This window comes from Vigna unguiculata, chromosome 3, assembly GCF_037176805.1.
Source record: "Vigna unguiculata cultivar grain cowpea cultivar isolate G323 ecotype 2 chromosome 3, ASM3717680v1, whole genome shotgun sequence".
Taxonomy (NCBI): Eukaryota; Viridiplantae; Streptophyta; class Magnoliopsida; order Fabales; family Fabaceae; genus Vigna; species Vigna unguiculata.
Genome location: NC_140794.1, coordinates 41,347,980 through 41,366,459, shown reverse-complemented (window position 1 = coordinate 41,366,459; position 18,480 = coordinate 41,347,980). Strand labels below are relative to the sequence as shown.

At 36.9% G+C, this 18,480-nt stretch overlaps 2 protein-coding genes across 2 annotated transcripts; both read left to right on the top strand.

Moving 5' to 3' along the window:
- Positions 1-290: 290 nt before the first annotated feature.
- Positions 291-2,607, top strand: LOC114178532 (polygalacturonase non-catalytic subunit AroGP2-like). Its single transcript, XM_028064501.2, has 2 exons — positions 291-483; positions 573-2,607. The coding sequence occupies exons 1-2, from the start codon at positions 418-420 to the stop codon at positions 2,391-2,393; spliced, it is 1,887 nt and encodes a 628-aa protein (XP_027920302.2). The 5' UTR covers positions 291-417; the 3' UTR covers positions 2,394-2,607.
- A 4,445-nt stretch (positions 2,608-7,052) lies between these two features.
- LOC114175372 (Radical SAM superfamily protein) lies at positions 7,053-17,228 on the top strand. Its single transcript, XM_028060147.2, has 9 exons — positions 7,053-7,278; positions 7,392-7,468; positions 8,549-8,651; positions 8,863-8,960; positions 9,153-9,283; positions 9,370-9,478; positions 15,704-15,895; positions 16,015-16,151; positions 16,735-17,228. The coding sequence occupies exons 1-9, from the start codon at positions 7,107-7,109 to the stop codon at positions 17,021-17,023; spliced, it is 1,308 nt and encodes a 435-aa protein (XP_027915948.1). The 5' UTR covers positions 7,053-7,106; the 3' UTR covers positions 17,024-17,228.
- Positions 17,229-18,480: the final 1,252 nt, after the last annotated feature.

Sequence of the window (18,480 nt, the reverse complement as noted above, 5' to 3'; positions counted from 1 at the left end):
AGAAACTTCACCAAAATAATTAAGGTTATCCAAATATTCTTACAACACCAATCACAAAATCTTATTGTGCTCAGTAAAGTTGGCTACGTAATAAAACTGCCTTAAAAATCAAATCACTTTTAAAGTCCAAATCTCACCACAAAATTCTTACAATAAATAAATAAAGGTAATATTCTCCTTGTTGTTCCCGTTAAAGCTAGTAGGATGGGCTGGGCCGTTAGGCGCTCCTAGTTTTCTCGGCCCATCCAAAATAATAAAAGACAGTTTTCAGAGCCTATAAATCGTAAAGAAAACCGCTTTGTTCATGCAGAAGCAAGCATTGACGACAAATTGGTCGGGTGAGAATGTGATAGCATTAATCTTCACATCTTTCTTCCTTCTTCATTCAACTGTATCCTTCAAATTGTAGCAACGATTATGAAGAAGAAGCAGAGTGATAACATGAGTACTCTCTTTCTCTTCATCCTCCTTTCAACGCTCACTGTAAGAATATATACTTCTCCTTCACTCTCACTGCTTCATCCCATCACCATCATGATCATCATCTTTAACGTCTAACACCGCAAATGCAGGTTGCTTATGGTGGGGGGAACTCAGCAGATCAAAACCCCTTCACGCCAAAGGCTTACGTCTCACGTTATTGGGACAGACACGTTCGCAACACCCTCCCAAAACCATCCTTCCTTCTCTCCAAAGCCTCTCCACTCACCGCCACCGACACTGCCTCCTTCACCAACCTCGCCGCCACCAACACCCTCTCCACTCGCTTGCCGGACTTCTGCTCCGCCGCGCACCTTCTCTGCTTCCCGGAGGTCCGTCCAAGCCTCGAGAAACACACCAAAGACGAGAATTTTCAAACTTACGACGACGGCCAGAATTTCACTAACTACGGAACGAATAGAGCAGGTGGAATCGACACGTTCAAAAACTACTCCAACGATCTCTTCAGCACTCCGGTCAACGATTTCCGCCGATACAGCCGCGGAGCCGCTGGCCGCCAAGAAACCTTCACCGCCTACGCCAGTGGCACCAACGTCGCCGACCAGAGCTTCAGCACGTACGGCACCAGCACCGCCGGAGGCTCCGGCGAGTTCAAAAATTACTCCAGCAATTCAAACGTCCCCAACCTGCGATTCACCACCTACTCCGACTTCACCGCTGGGAGGACACAGTCGTTCTCTAGATACAGCGAAGACGGAAACACGGGCGGGCAGACATTCCAGAGCTATGGCAAGAATTCCGCCGGCGCTGGGAACGACTTTACTGGCTACGGAACAAACTCCAACACTGCCTCGTCTGGTTTCACGAACTACGGCAAGGGAGGCGCCATTCCCAACGACACCTTCACCAACTATGGCGTGGATATGAACGTCCCTGAAATAACCTTCAAGAGTTATGCAGACGGAACGCACGGTGGCAGTGAGAGTTTTGCCAACTACAGGGACCAGTCCAACGTTGGTGATGACTCCTTCCAATCCTATGCTAAGAACACCAAAGAAGGGACCCAAGTGGACTTCAAAAACTACGGCAACTCCGCCAACCCAGGTTCCGACACTTTCAAAGGCTACGCCAAAGGAGCAGAAGGCGATCACAAGGTTGGCTTCACCGGCTACGGCGTTAACACCAACGCTACGTTTAAGGATTACGCCAAAGAGGGTGTTTCCTTCGCTTCTTACAACACCTCTTCCTCTCCTTCCACTGTTGGTGGCAGTTTGGTGAAAAGGTGGGTTGAACCGGGTAAGTTCTTTCGCGAGAGCATGCTGAAGGAAGGAACCGTAATGGCCATGCCAGACATAAGAGATAAAATGCCCCAAAGGTCATTTCTTCCCCGTTCTATTCTGGTGAAATTGCCCTTCTCTTCTTCAAAGATTGAGGAGCTGAAGAGCGTGTTCAAGGTGTCTGATAACTCCTCCATGGAGAAGATGATGATGGATTCTTTGGGTGAGTGCGAGAGAGCACCCAGCGTCGGAGAGATCAAACGTTGTGTGGGCTCTGTCGAGGATATGATTGATTTTGCAACCTCTGTTTTGGGCCATAATGTCGGGGTTTGGACCACTCAGAACGTAAACGGGTTCAGTAAGAATGTAATGGTGGGTCGGGTCAAAGGAATGAACGGTGGCAAGGTAACCAAATCCGTCTCCTGTCACCAGAGCTTGTTCCCTTATCTACTTTACTACTGTCACTCCGTTCCTAAGGTTCGGGTCTACGAAGCGGATCTCTTGGATCCGGAATCGAAGGCGAAAATTAACCACGGTGTTGCTATATGTCACCTGGACACCAGTGCATGGAGCCCCACCCACGGTGCATTCACGGCTCTTGGGTCGGGTCCGGGTCAGATTGAAGTATGTCACTGGATCTTTGAGAATGACATGACTTGGACCATTGCTGACTGATTGGGAAAAGTTGTGTTAGTTAGCAGCGGTGGGCAATGGATATAAAAGTCATTAAGTTTGTATTTAATAATTAATAATCACTAAGGAGCTTGTGTTTGTTTGTAACGGTAAATTATGGCTTCCGAGTACAAGCCAAAGTGTTATTTTATTTAAAAAAACAAGTATTGTGATGGCTGCATAATCCATTTATTTATATGACTACGAGTGTTTTCCACCTGGTCGTGCATTGCAACTTCAATCATTTGAAAAATAATACCGTGGCTTTCCTCTAAACAAATACATTCACAACCCATTCTAATATATAATAATATATATTGAAATTTCAAGTTAAAAGTAAAATAAATGTAACTAAAATATCTTTATTTTGAATTATTAAGGAGTTATTTTATATTTGGTGGGTATTTAAATATCATCGCTCTTACAATTTTATTTTCCTGGATTTTAGGATTTGCCTATTTTATGTGTCTAATCTAGTTTGTTAATATTGTTGTAAATTATATTAATTATTCCGTATCAAAGATCAAGTGAGTTAAGTCATTATTAAATCGTGACGTTTGAATTGTTATATTCTTAAATAAAAAAAGTTGTATCCCGACTAATAACTATAACTTTTAAATTAGTAATAAGCGTTATCATAACAATTGACGTCAGAGTCAAAATCATGAATTTAAATTTTAATGGACAATTATGAGGAGATTATTGCGATAGGATCCTAAAAAATAATACTATCATTTGGAAAAAAGAAAAAGTTTTAAACATTATAAAACAATGTGCTGGAAGAGGATATTATTATTATTATAGCTAGTTCATTTCATCTCTTTATTTACTTTAATGATTGTTGTTATTAAATTTGTTAAAACGTATAGAGTGCTAAATAATGTTATTTATTAAAATTGATGTATTCTTTGATTTATCTTCAACATTGGGGATTAAGATATAATTAATGTTTTAACATTAGTTAGTCCAAAGAAGAAAATTACAAAGAAAAGATAGTGGTTAACATACTTTACTATATGAATTGTCATTATTTTTCGAGAAGCAAGATATTGACACTCCAGGTTGTTTAGACAGTTGGTTAGTACAGGTGTAAAAGAAATAAAAAGAAATATAATATCTTTGTATTGCTTTTATGTTAAGTACATAACCTTTTATTGACTGTAAGTTGATGTTTCTTTTCAGATATATAATAATTTGATTTTGTTTTTATCACTAAGAATAAATAGAATTTATTATTAAATATTAAATATTCGAATCAATTAATATATGAATATTTAATACATGACCTCGAGGTTGAATATAAACATAGTTAAACATAGAAGAAATTATATTTCATAATAAACTTGTGTAGCTCAAAAATAATTATTTGATGTTGTTGGTTTCCACTTTACTTCTCCTCAAGGTCTGCAACTTGACCTTCTTGTTCTTGTCTCCATCTCCATACGTTTTCACTAAAATCTCCTACCATTCCTTTGCAATTGTAGCTTTCGAAATTTTGTTCAAGATTTTCGACCCAAGACATTGATAGATGAGGAATTTGGCTCTGCTGTCCAGTTTTTGCATGTTCTTGAAATTTTTCTTGCCTTCAATAGTAGCTTTGCTTCCAAAAAATCACTACATTACCAATTATTTTCAAATTTCTACAACTCACACATATTGTTTTTATCGTAATTAAAATTTTGAGCTTTTAAATTAGTTTTATTTTTCAGGGTTATCCTATTAATTAATCACGTACAAGCCGTTTTGTTCAATGGAGAAAGTTATAATAGTTTGAGGTCACTCTCTCAAAATGGTTCCTTTTTTTTTTTTTTAAATTTACTTATTAACAATAAACAAAGATTTTAAATTGTTTTAGGACTGTCCATTTAACTTTTATTTAATTCTCTTTCACTCTTTCTATCTAACGCAAATCCTATCTAATTAAAATTATATTTGCTACTGATATTCCTAAATCTAAATTTAGTAGCTATTTGTAGTTATTCTAAAATACTATGTAATCAACTTTTGATATTTATAATCTAAATGAATCATTTATGCATAATTGCACAAGTATAATACTCAACGTTATTAAAATGCGACCATGAATTCTCTAAGTATGAAAACAGTACATTACAAAAAAAATCTTAATTAATAATCTGTAGTGACAAAAAATAAGTATTATATTGTTTAATTTAGATATCAATTTATTAACTAAAAGTAAAATTATTGGTAACTAAAATAATTGTAAGAAATTATAATTAATTTCTAAATCGGTAACTGTCACGTCCCATCTAAATAGAATAAATCTACTCAATAAAACATCACATAATTATAATAATAAAAGAGCAACTAGATGAATAGTATACATATAAGGATCCACTATTACAGTCATCCATAAATACACTTAGAAAGGAAACTTAGACATACCACAATGCCATAAACAAAACATAAATAAAGAATTTTCACAATTTTGCAAAAGAGATGCTCCTACAACCAAGAATTACATAGGTCTAGGGGCCTTACGATTGCTCATAAGAGCCACAACTAATAGATCCAAACTAAGCAGCTGCATCACCACCATCAGATCTATCATCAGGAATTCTCCCATCTGCTCCCACCATTAAGGTGATCATCGCAAAAGAGAAACCAAAGCCCGGAAACAGACAAAAAGGAAAGGGTAAGCCAGTATAAAATAATTTTCAACATGTTATAGCAAATAGGTACTTAAAACAGTTCTCAAGCATACAAGGTAGGCACAAAATCATGTTATAGCAAACAAGCACGACACTATGACTCAATCATCTCGGATACATATAATAAGATCGAATTCATTGGATGCTTGCACTTGTGGTGGCCTCTACTACTCTGCAGAGCCATTGCCAATGGGTTTCACCCTACCACACACAAGGTTAGCCTTCAAGCATCTAAGGCCATTATCCTGCCAAAGACTAGGGTCTCCCGCTACTCTCACCACTTGGATCAGTTTGCTCTACGTGAGACAAACTGATCCTTTAGAGTTTCGGGATGCGATCTTTACTTGAATCCTTTTCTTAATTATATACACTACACACCATCATGAGATCTCCCCACGAGACTCATGGAATTACATCTATCTCATACCAAATTCATGTTCCTCATATCATAACCACAACTTTTATCTCAAACATCCAATTCTCGTGCCAAAACACCACCAACCAACAATTCCATCCCTCAATTCATTCCAAGCATACCAATTTTAGTTCTCACCAACCAAATAACACATGCATATTCATATACTTCACGCATTTTCAAGATAAACAACCAGCCACAATTTAATTGAGAAAGTAAACCACAAAATTTGCACTGTTTTTGCTTAGGCTAGAAGTCTTCACCCAAGCGACAAGGACTGTCTCGCTTAAGCTAGGCTCTCTCGCTAGAGCGAGCGTGTTACAGTGGCACTCTATGAGCTCTCTCTTGGGCGAGACCTTCTTGCCTATGCGAGATTGTCACTCGCCCAAAACTAAAGTCCCTCGCCTGAACAAGGATTCGCGCAGAGGACGCAACTGGTTTCCTCAAGTGCTAGCAGAGCCGTTCTCGCCTGATCGAGATGATGCATCGCTCAAAACAAAAACTCTCCGCCTAAGTAAGATGCTTGAGCAAAACCAGGGCGAGCTTCTATTACTCTCGCCTAGGCGAAATGAGCTCGCTTGGACGAGAATATCAATTCACGCCACTATTCTCACGTGCAGGGCAGAAACACAACTCAAAGCAACATCCAAAATGCAAGCAAGCTAGTTTCACACGATCAAAAATATTATTCAAGCACCAAAGACATAGAACAGACCGAAAACATGCAGAAATAACTTTAAAACGTTAAAACCTAGCTTCCCTTACCTGGAAAATGCTAGCAAATAGAATGGTAACCCAAGGAAGAGCAACAGGGCATTGAAGCAAGCTAAGGAACTGAAAGCAAACACACAGAGTCGAGAATGAGGTACTAGGGAGAACCAAGACAAAATTAGAGCCTCTGAACCGGAAAAGAGTGCGAGGGAGAGGAACAATTCTGGAAAAGAGCATAATGAAAAGGTTTGGGGCGGGAAAGGGGATATTAGGGGTCCCCTAATGGGCTGGCATTGAGCTCAAGAAAAAGGCCAGGTCCAAACACTTATAAGCTAAAAAATGGGACTTACAATCACTAAAATAGTTTCAATTATAAATTGATTTTTAAATTAGTCACTAATATTAGCTATCTATGTTTTAAATTCAAAAGATATTGGTCTCTAAATTATTCTCTAATTAATAAATTAGTTATTTGATAGTTTTTTTTAGTGATACTAATTTTGATGTGGTGAACATATTTTTTTTTAGAAATTTATCCTTACTGTTTTTTAATACTCTTTTATCCTTACATATATATGCAATAGCACTTATATTTCATTAGTTATGACGTTAGTATTTTGAATTTTTCATATTTATTAGCCTTTGCAAAAAGTCTTATATTTTAATAATAATCAATGTTATTATCAGCAAAATTATAATTTTATCTTATGCAATTTAAATAATTCCCGGGGTAACAAAATTGAAACTAGCTAAACTGATAATATAAAATTGGTCTGAACCAATTATTTTTTAAAAATATATTTTATTTTAATTTTTGAAAATGATTTCAAAATAATTTTCAGTAAAATAGTACTGAAAGAACAAATAACTAAGAGGGAAAGATTGTATTGGAGGAGGAGTTTGAGCGTGAGGTGCGTGATGGCTATAGGAGCAGTTGCAAATTCCACTCTTCTCCTATCTTCTAAACCCAATCACTTCTCCTTCTCCCTCACCAAAACGTCGCCGTTTCTTTCTCTTCTCTCTCCTCGCCTACGCCGCTTCCTTTCTGTTTCTTCTCTAACCGCCGACCACCACAACCTCTCTGATTTCGGTCACTACTCTTTCCCTAATTTTAAATAAATGCATAAATCCTTCTCTTGCTTTGTGTACTTTATTTTTTTTTTTCTTTTTGTCTCTTTAGTTCATTACGTGTGTTTGATGCAGGAGATGGTGATGGCGTTGGAATTTCAAGTCAAGGTTCGAAGACCCTTCTCAAAGGGATGACTTACCCTGATCTTGAAGTATGTTTTTCTTTTTAACTATTTAAAAAGTCTGTGCATGTTTATAGCGTAAATGGTAATGAAATTTAAAATGTAATTTAGTATGTCATTTACCTCTGCGTCTGCATCACCACGTTTGTTCTCTTTTGGTTCTGAAATTTAACCTTTCTACATTCATTTTAATTTGTCATTTTAGTCTCTAGTTCCAACTGTCATTTGAGTGACTTAATTAAAAATTCAGAGGTACTGTTGTACACTAAAACATCTGGAAGTAAGTTGTTGAGTTCAGAGACTAAAATAACAGTAGGTCCTTAAATTCAAGGATCAAAGTAATAAAAAAATATGTGATATAGACACACATATTAACTTTAAGGAAGATTTTCTAGCGGCAAGACTAAAGTGACACACAAATTACACTTCCTGAAAGCATTTTAATTTTAGTACTCTCAGCCAGCCCAGTGAGGTTAAATTACACACTAAAATGACTGTTCTCCCTTAATATTATGATACAATACATGTATGTATATAATCGTTACTAAATCATGATGTTGATAAAATTCCAGCAGTTAATTTTCTAATCAGTCTTCAGATTTAGCTTTTATCTCTCAAAGTGTACTTTATTTTAGAGGATTTAAATTATTTTACTTTTGGTTTCTCTTATGTTTGTGACAGGATAAGTAACATTGAATACGTTTTACTAATTATTTTTAAAAATTCTACATTATGTCTATGCTACACGTTGAAAAATGTTGTGCTCTTTAACATCTGAATAAAATGTGATAAATATGATGTTTATTGCTATGGATGTGTATTAGGTTAGAGATGAGAGTGGAAGCGGAGTAAATATTTGTATGCAACATTTAACTAAAATAACGTTTAATCATTCATATATGATTAAGATTAACTCTTACTTCTCACGTTCTAACTAGATACACCCGCAATTAGTTATTTCTTACGGAAGTCACCAGGATTTGAACTTGTTTTAGTTCCCTTGTCGGATTCCCTGTTTTTGGTTCATCAGTTTCATTCTGAATAGCTCATGAACAAAAAGTTTCCGCATGTGACTCCAAATTTTATGGCTAATGGTTTATCATTGGACAGAAATGGGTTTACTCACATGGATACAGGCCTGGGCAGGCCATGATGTTATGGAAGCGAATGTATGGAAACAACATTTGGGCCCAACATGTTGATGAGTTGGAAGGTTATTTCTTCTTCATTTAATGCTGTATGTATTTGGGAGGGGGTTAAAAACTATTGTTTTATAATGTTTGTACTTGGTACGTCAGAAAATAATGTTTGTAAGCATAGTTCTTCAGACCCTCCTGGTGAAAAGTGAAGTTTTGCTTATGAATTTTGAGTTGAATAATTTGAATTGACTAGTAATTCTAGTAACTTTATTATATCTTATTCAGGATTGAATAAAGATTTCAAGAAAATGTTGAATGAAAATGCCGCGTTCAAGGCACTTGCTCTGAAAGAAATTCACACAGCATCTGATGGAACAAGAAAGGTTAAATTGATCTTTCTCTGTTTTATTTTCATAATTTTCATCATTCAATCAATCTAGCTAGAAAATGATATGAAACCTGGATGCTATTTATGTTTATGTTTATAGCTTCATAGTTACTTGCATACCTTGCTTATATCTGGTTGTGTTTCTGTAGAGTATTCTTGTTGACTTTAAACTCACAGGATATTGCAGATTTTATTCACATTGGATGATGGGCTGGTCATAGAAACAGTTGTCATACCTTGTGACCGAGGTAGGACTACTGTATGTGTTTCAAGTCAAGTTGGGTGTGCCATGAATTGTCAGTTTTGCTATACTGGAAGGTAAGTCTTATTTTTCCCTGAAGATGGCTATTTGATGGTTATGGTTTACTTTTCATGCACTTTATTATGCTTTATTATTTTTGCAGAATGGGTCTTAGGAGACATCTTACTGCTGCAGAAATAGCAGAGCAGGCTGTTTCTGCCAGACGCTTGCTCACAGATGAAGTTGGCTCCATCACAAATGTTGTCTTTATGGTAGGTCTGTCAGATCTTTGACCGCATTTAATGTGCATTTTGTTTATTGCCATGCTGACAACTCAGTATAACGATACCTATGTCTCTTATCCTTGAAATTAAAGCATGGTTTCTATTTCAATGTGCAAGTGGACTTTTTTTATATATTCATGTTATAGTGCAAGCAATGTGCTCCTTTCTTTTTTAATTGTCTTTGCGTATCCATAATAATGTTGTAGATAGGCCTTCACTTTTCCAAATGGTTTCCAAAGTACTTCTGTGTATGGTTTCTTATGTGTCAGCAATATAGAGCATGTTAGTGAACCTGTTTGTATTATTGTAAATGGATGTTCATAGGTCCATTACATGAAATGGAGAGGTAAGAATTTGTTTCTGGTGTTTAAACATGGATTTAAAAGTCTGGATAACCAAACATGCTCTTAGCTGTACTATTCTAATCTTCTAGTTAAAAGTTTGGATACCCTTCTTCAGATTCTTTATGAAACTGGTACCTAGAAAATAAGAGAATTCACGCAGTATGCAGAGAGGTAGAGATAGAAAGAGAATTTCTGTGTTGTCATATTGAGATTTCGAGTCTCAGCACCCAACACTATATTGAGTTTCCAGAAACTGCTTCTGAAGTATTGATAAGAACCTTGGGTGTATCACACAACAAGAGCTGGCAAGACTGGTTGGAGAACCCAAGACCTTATGATTTCCACACTGAAATTCTGCACTTCTAATATAAGACAAAATTCTCATTCCTAGCAATTGGATATTAACATGCACCACACGTTGCACCCTTGGCACTCATGCAGGATGGCTGTGTGCACTAGTCTGCAGTGAACATTGCAATTTTGGTGTCACCACCTATACTGTTCTTTTGCAGCTAAGAGATAAATGGAATGCTCTAGTACCAGTTTCTATCTCTATGAATTTCCGAAAAACTGACTGTCTTATTGATAAGTCCAGACTAAGACAGATATGTACAATCCCTGTATGATCTTATTATGGCTATTGTTCTTTCACTTGAACAAGAACAGTAACAACAAACGTTTACAACTTTAAAGGTCTTTCGAGAGGACCCCCTTCTCTCCTAATCTCCCACACTCCAAAACAATTCAAAAACTCCCCACCAATCCTAAAACACAGACTATTTATATTAGTCTTGTCTGCAGGAGGTTATAACTGCAGGAGGTTATAACTGCCCCTCTGCTTTATTTCTCCCAGTGTAGACCTTGCCACTAAACCTATCAGTACCCCCTCCATGAAGATTCACCTTGTCCTCAAGGTGAAATTCAGGGAACTCCTTGATGATGGTTGCTGCTGTTTCCCAACTATTTTCACTGTTTGGAAGATGCTACCATTGGATTAAAACTTCCATGTCGCCTTGGCTATTAATTCGTGTATCCAACAGTGTTGTAGGGTAAACTTCTAATATCAACTCTTTTGTAAGCGCTGTGGGTAATGCCTGGACATGACTGGCCGGTTGGACCGCGCGTTTGAGCAAGGAGACATGAAAATCTGGGTGGATTCTGCTGTGATCAGGTAAAGCTAGCTTGTATGCAACCGTCCCCATGCGTTCAACAATTTGGAAAGGTCCGTAGAACCTAGGACTGAGCTTTTCATTTGGTCTGCGTGCTAAAGATTTCAATCTATAAGGCTGCAGTTTAAGATAAACCCAATCACCTATTTGATAATCCACATCACGTCTATGTTTGTTAGCCTGCACCCGATTTTGCTCTTGAGCTTTGCATAGGTTCCTTTTTAACTCCTGTAATAGGTCATCACGTTCTTGTTGGAGTTGATTAATACTTTCGATTTTAGATGGAATGGTGGTGCCCTTTAAAAGTAACGGAGGGTCTCGTCCATACAGAGCTTTGAAAGGAGACATTTTTGTAGAGGCACTGTAATTTGTATTAAACCAAAATTCAGCCCAGGGCAACCATTGTGGCCACTTCCGTGGTTGAGAACCTGTCATACAACGGAGGTAGGTCTCTAAACAGCGATTAACAACCTCTGTTTGGCCATCGGATTGGGGATGGTAAATTGTACTGTATTTAAGTTTGGTGCCTGCGTGTCTAAACAATTCTTGCCAGAAATTACTCAAGAATAATTTGTCTCGATCGGAAACTATGGTGGAAGGAAATCCATGTAGTTTGACAACTTCGTTAATGAATAATTGAGCTACCTCAACTGCTGTGAAAGGGTGAGCCAAGGCAAAGAAATGAGCATATTTGGTGAATCTGTCCACCACCACCAGAATAGTATCTTTGTGCTGGACTTTGGGTAACCCTCCAATAAAGTCCATAGAGATGTCAGACCAAACTTGGGTGGGAATTGGTAATGGCTGTAAAAGTCCAGCTGGCGCTAATGTTTCTGTTTTGTTGCGTTGACATATCTCACATTGCATTACAAACTCCTTAATGTCTCTTCTCATCCCTTCCCAATAGACTACACCTGCTATCCTCTTAAAAGTGCGAAAGTACCCGCTGTGGGCCCCTAAAGGAGATTCATGCAGCTCCTTAATGAGGCAAGGTATGCGAGAATACTTCTTAGGTAGCACCAATTTCCCCTGATAGAATAATCTCCCTTTCCTTAACTCATAACCTTCCTGAGCTTTAGAATTCACCAACAATTCTTGGATTAAAGAAATCAACTTAACGTCCTGCTGAATTTCTTCCTCCCAAGTCTCCCATTCATCAGTTTGGAACATAGACACAACCCTAAAATATTCTCTTCTAGATAATGCATCAGCCACTTGATTTTCTTTGCTTGGTCGGAAACGAATTTCGAAATCACACCCAATGAGTTTGGAAGCCCATTTAAACTGTTCTTCTGTCAATAACCTCTGCTCAGTGAGAAACTTTAAACTTTTTTGGTCTGTAATGATAATAAAATGGCTACCCATTAGGTAGTGTTTCCATTTTTGGACTGCTTGAACTATTTCCATCAACTCCCTTTCATACACAGACTTTCGTTGACCTTTGTATGACAAAGCTTGGCTCCAAAAAGCAAGGGGTCTACCCTCCTGTAACAACACAGCCCCCAAACCTTTGCTAGAGGCATCTGTCTCCAAGGTGAAGGATTTAGAAAAATCCGGTACTGCCAATACGGGCAACTGGGAAACCGCACCTTTAAGACTGTTAAACGCCTGTTGAGCTGTTGCAGACCATAGAAATCACTCCTTAGTCAATAATTGTGTAAGAGGTTTGGCAGTCTTACCATACCCTTGCTCAAATCTTCTATAATAGCCGGTTAACCCCAAAAATCCTCTCAAAGCCTTAGCATCCTTAGGAACAGGCCAATTCCACATAGCTTCAACCTTCTTTGGATCTGCAGCCACACCTTCCTTGGAAATTATATGGCCTAGATATTCCAAACTCTGCTGTCCAAAACTGCACTTCTTTTGGTTGAGTTTCAATTTATGCTGCTGCAATACTTGTAGGATTTCCTGTAAATGTTCCACATGCTTGGCCATAGTAGGGCTGTATATCAAAATGTCATCAAAGAAGACGAGCACAAACATCCTTAAAAATGGTTTAAGGATATGGTTCATTAAGGACTGAAAGGTGGCTGGAGCGTTAGTTAGCCCAAAGGGCATGACTAGAAACTCATAATGGCTATCATGAGTGCGAAAGGCCGTCTTCTCAATGTCACCTTTTCGCATGAGAATTTGATGATATCCGGATTTTAAATCCAATTTGGAGAAAGTAGTTGCCCCAGCCAATTCATCTAGCAATTCTTCTATAACAGGAATAGGGAATTTGTTTGGAATAGTGATTTTATTGAGAGCCCTATAGTCCACACAAAACCTCCACCCTCCATCTTTCTTCTTGACCAATATGATTGGGCTTGAATAAGGACTGATACTGGGTCTGATGATTCCAGCTTGCAACATCTGTTGCACTAGTCTCTCGATCTCATTCTTTTGGTGGTGCGAGGACTTGTAGGGCCTGAGGTTAGGAATAGAACCACCTTCTTGAATATGGATGGCATGATCATAGGTGCGGCTAGGAGGTAGGCCAACTGGATCATGGAAAACTTCTTCATTCCCTTTCAATATTTCCACTATTTCTGTAGGAACCTTGATGCTTGATGCCTCTTGGGCCTAGTCCCATGTAATGAAATAACATGCTTCTTCATTTTTCAAATCATGCAACATGGATTTGAAGGAAGATTCTGATTTAGACAGTGTGGGATCACCCACCAGAAGTTTCTCCTTCTCACCCTTACCAATTGTCAACCTCAAATTCCTGAAATCAGCTCGCACCTCGCCAAGAGATGCTAACCATTCCAGTCCTAAAACCAGATCAGCACCACCTACTGTGAAAACAAAAAAATCTTGTTGAATTTTCAGGCCCTGTAAATCCAAAATGAACCTTGTACACTTCCCTTGGTACTGTACCTTGTGCCCATCTCCCACCTGGACCACGTAAGGCCGAGTCTGCTCCTGTTGTAATCCACATTTAGATATCAATTCGTGTGAAATGAAATTATGGGAAGCACCACAGTCTAATAAAACCACCATGTCCTCTTTCCCAATTGATCCCCACAGTTTCCAAGACTTCTTAGTAGTAAGGCCAGCCATGGTACACATTGATAATTGCAAGGTCTGGCCTTCGTCCTCCAATTCTTGCGCCTGATTGGAATTCTTGTCTGGCAAGGCATCCAATCCTGATAATTCCTCTTCCGACATAAGCAACATGTGTAATTGTTTATTTTTGCACATATGGTTGGGGCCGAATTTTTCATCGCAACGAAAACATAACCCTTTTTTGATTTTATCTTGCAACTCTTCTTGGGTTAATTTTCGAAAAGGAGCCCCTCTTGGCCGTTGCATTCCCGAGGTACTGCTACCTGTACTCGCAACTTCACTGCCCTCCCCTCTTCCTTTATTGGAGCCATCCAGAACTACTGAATTTCCTCCTTCCTTGGAATAACTTCTGGTTACCGAGAAAGGTTTGTAAGTGTTGTTGGTTTTGTTAACCACTGGTGGTATTGTTTTTGCTGTCACCCTTATCTTTTCTTCCACCATTTGGGCCTTCATCATTAACTCAGCCAGATTTGCAGGTTCATACAGTTTGACCTCTGCCTTGACCTCTTCCTTTAATCCATTCAAGAAAATACCGACCAAGTAATCTTGGTTAATTCCTTTCAAGAAACCGGCATATTGTTCGAATTTCTCAATATAATCCTCCACACAGCCTGTTTGTCTCAATCCAATCAGAATTTCAAAAGGGTTTTTTAACATATTCGGTTGGAATCTACGCACCACAGCTACCTTGAATGCATACCACTTTGGATTGGGGTTGCATGTTTCCGACCATTGGAACCAATTCAATGCTTTTCCTTCTAAAGCAATCATAACAACACTCAATTCTTGCCCTGATCTTGAACCAAATCTTGAATCATCCTTTCCAGCCCATCAATTCTTGACTCCATTCTGGTATTCACCATACCCTGTCCGTCGTGCTCCACAGAACCAAGATCGCCGCTCTTGATACCAATTGATAAGTCCAGACTAAGACAGATATGTACAATCCTTGTATGATCTTATTATGGCTATTGTTCTTTCACTTGAACAAGAACAGTAACAACAAACGTTTACAACTTTAAAGGTCTTTCGAGAGGACCCCCTTCTCTCCTAATCTCCCACACTCCAAAACAATTCAAAAACTCCCCACCAATCCTAAAACATAGACTATTTATATTAGTCTTGTCTGCAGGAGGTTATAACTGCAGGAGGTTATAACTGCCTCTCTGCTTTATTTCTCCTAGTGTAGACCTTGCCACTAAACCTATCACTTATCTGCATGGCTATTTGTTGCAAACGAACCTCTAACTGCATGACTGACCGATTTAACTGCTTATATAACTGACTTTATGAGTCTGTTGGATCTGTTATCTTCCTTTTCTTCCTAGAATACCGTTCGGAAATTTGGATCATTATTGCTAACAATTATCCCTCAGTCTTGCTCTTTGTTTAGCCAAATGGAACCCAAAGCTCCCTGATATTCTATTTCTGTAACCATTTAGTATTGTGAAAAATGAAATATATTTTTGGTTTTAAAAATTGTGTCGTTATGGACATCTGCTTCTAGTACACCACTATAAATTCTTTGATGCTTATTAATGTTGTGTTGTGGGTTGTAGAGACGGGAAGGGGAAGAATATGCTAAATAGAACTCCTGATCCTATGTCTTATTATTGATAGGATGCTAATAACTGCTATACATATTTTAGGGCATGGGGGAACCATTTCATAACATCGATAATGTCATTAAAGCTGCAAATATAATGGTGGATGAGCAAGGGCTTCAGTTCAGTCCTCGCAAAGTCACTGTCTCAACCAGTGGGCTTGTTCCACAGCTCAAACGTTTCCTCCATGAATCTAACTGTGCATTAGCTGTTAGTTTGAATGCAACTACCGATGAGGTGAATTTCTTAATACTTTGCTGTTATTGGTTGCTGGATCACCCTTAAAATTAGATATGAAAAGGCAAGTACAGCAATACAATAGAGGAATGAATGGTCACATTTGAATCTAATGTCAGGTAAGAAACTGGATCATGCCTATAAATCGAAAGTATAAACTGGACTTGCTTCTTCAGACACTTCGAGAGGAGCTTCGTCTCAAAAAGAACTACAAAGTCCTGTTTGAGTATGTGATGCTTGAAGGAATTAATGACAGGTTAGACACTTTTTGCAAATAAAACTTACGACAGTGAACTATTTTGAAATGGATCATATTCATACTTGTAACTGTGCATAAAGGACTTTGTATGTTAGCACTGCGTCTTGTCATATGCACATATGTTATGTATTAATTGCGTTGACAATCATAGGTGTTTGAGTTGGAATGTTATAATGAATTTTAGATTGCACGATGTTCTGTACAATATTTGTAGAGAAACCTTAAAATTGTATTGTTTTCAGACGTTCTCAGTTTCCTTTGCGTTTTCATCCTATTCAGGGTAGCATTTGCCCTTTCATCCTCTGCATTCATTGCCCTCATCAACCATACCATGCATATGTAGTGTTATTAATATAATCACCGCATTCATTGCATTCATTAATATTGTGATTGTTTGATATGTTCCATCTCCTTGTTCCTTTTTTATTTGTAGCTGTTAATTTTCATTATGAATCATGAAGATAAACTGCTATGGTTGAAGAAGTCTTGGTTGACATTTAACTTTTCTGGTTTCCCCACTGTACACCTTTATTATATGTTAAAAGTAATTTTGTTGGCTGATTTACATATTTTACGGCAGTGATGGAGATGCAGAGAGGCTTATCGAGCTTGTGAAGGGCATTCCTTGCAAGATTAACCTAATCTCATTCAATCCTCACAGTGGATCATTGTTCAGACCAACCAAAGAGGAAAGGATGATTGAATTCCGTAACACAATTGCTAGGGCAGGATTGACAGTCTTTTTAAGACTTAGTAGAGGTGATGATCAAATGGCTGCTTGCGGTCAACTGGGTAAGCCTGGCACCATTCAAGCTCCACTGCTTCGTGTTCCACAGCAATTTCAAATGGCAATTGGAGGTTCATCTTGATTCATTGTGGAAGATACTGTTAACAGAATTCTTCCGTACGATCCTTGTGGTGGTGGTAGCTATGCTCACTTCATATTGAGAATGCAAAAGACAAAGAGCTAAACAAGGGGGGTGTCTGTCTCCATATTGCTTAATTCCTATTTTACAGTTAATTGACATTATTTTTTATAAATGTGAAAGATCCAAATTCTTTACTGACTAAAAACAGGATATAATAATATAAAAAAAAAAGAGATAGAAATAAGAGACATATATAACAATGTAGAAAAAAATATAGTTAGTATTTAATGGTATGTATTTTTCTTAAATTACTAGTAACATGCAATTTAAAGGCCTTTTAAATACAACATTATATATTTTTTAATATTATTATTTGATTATAAATTATGTCTTATAAAGAATTATAGTTTTTTGCATGATAAGATTATTTGCTCTTTTGTTACTTTAAAAGTTATAGCCATTGTGATTCTAATTAGTTGACATTGTGTAATTTGTTACGCTAATAATTTATAGAAGTTAAACTCTAGTTTAAGTCCTTTAGGATTTTCAATTTTTTAGTTTTGTAAGTCATAGCGTTAAAGAAATTAGTTCAACATCAAAAAATGTTCAACTTGACATTATTTATAACAAAATATAACGAGATTTTCTAATTACCTTTAATTATTTTTTAAAATTAAAATAAATAAATACAATTTATTTATTTAGTATATGATGAGATTTTTTGTATGATAAAAAATCCATTGTTCACATTAACAACACAATTCACTGATTTCTGAAGAGTATAACATAATACAGACTTACTACTTGTTCTTTATGTAATTATCATTTATTTTACTTTTGTAAAGGAAACGTAGACATGGAGTAGATACTAATCACGGAGTGTCTCTCGTCACTAAAAATTAATTACAAAAATAAGTAGTACAAAAATATTGATATTATTATTGTGAATATTTTTCACGCTAATAATTACTTTTTAATATGTTATTAAGTCAAAATGTTTAATTTTTTTTCTTAAGTTTATGAGACAGCGTATATTATATTATTTTTTAGTATTTTTTTACAAATTAAATTTCAGAATTTAGAAAATTGAAATTGTAAAAAAAAAAAACACGAGAAAATGCAAAAGATTAAAACAATGATTAATTCATAAATTCAAAATTTATGACTTTTTTATTATAATATTTAGAAAATTATATTTAAATTTGAATAATTAACGGATTCAATTGACAAACATTAAACCAAATATACAAGTGTAATTAAAATATCAAATCAAAATTGAATTGATAAAGTTAGACACGCATAATGTAATCATAAAGTTTAAATCTTAATTTAGATAAAAGAACAAACTCGGAGCACCGATGCTAACCACAATTTGACCGGTATAATATTGATTTTCTGAATTGAATCTCAATGTTTAGTTTTATGTTGATCAAGAACAATAAAATACAAATAGAAAG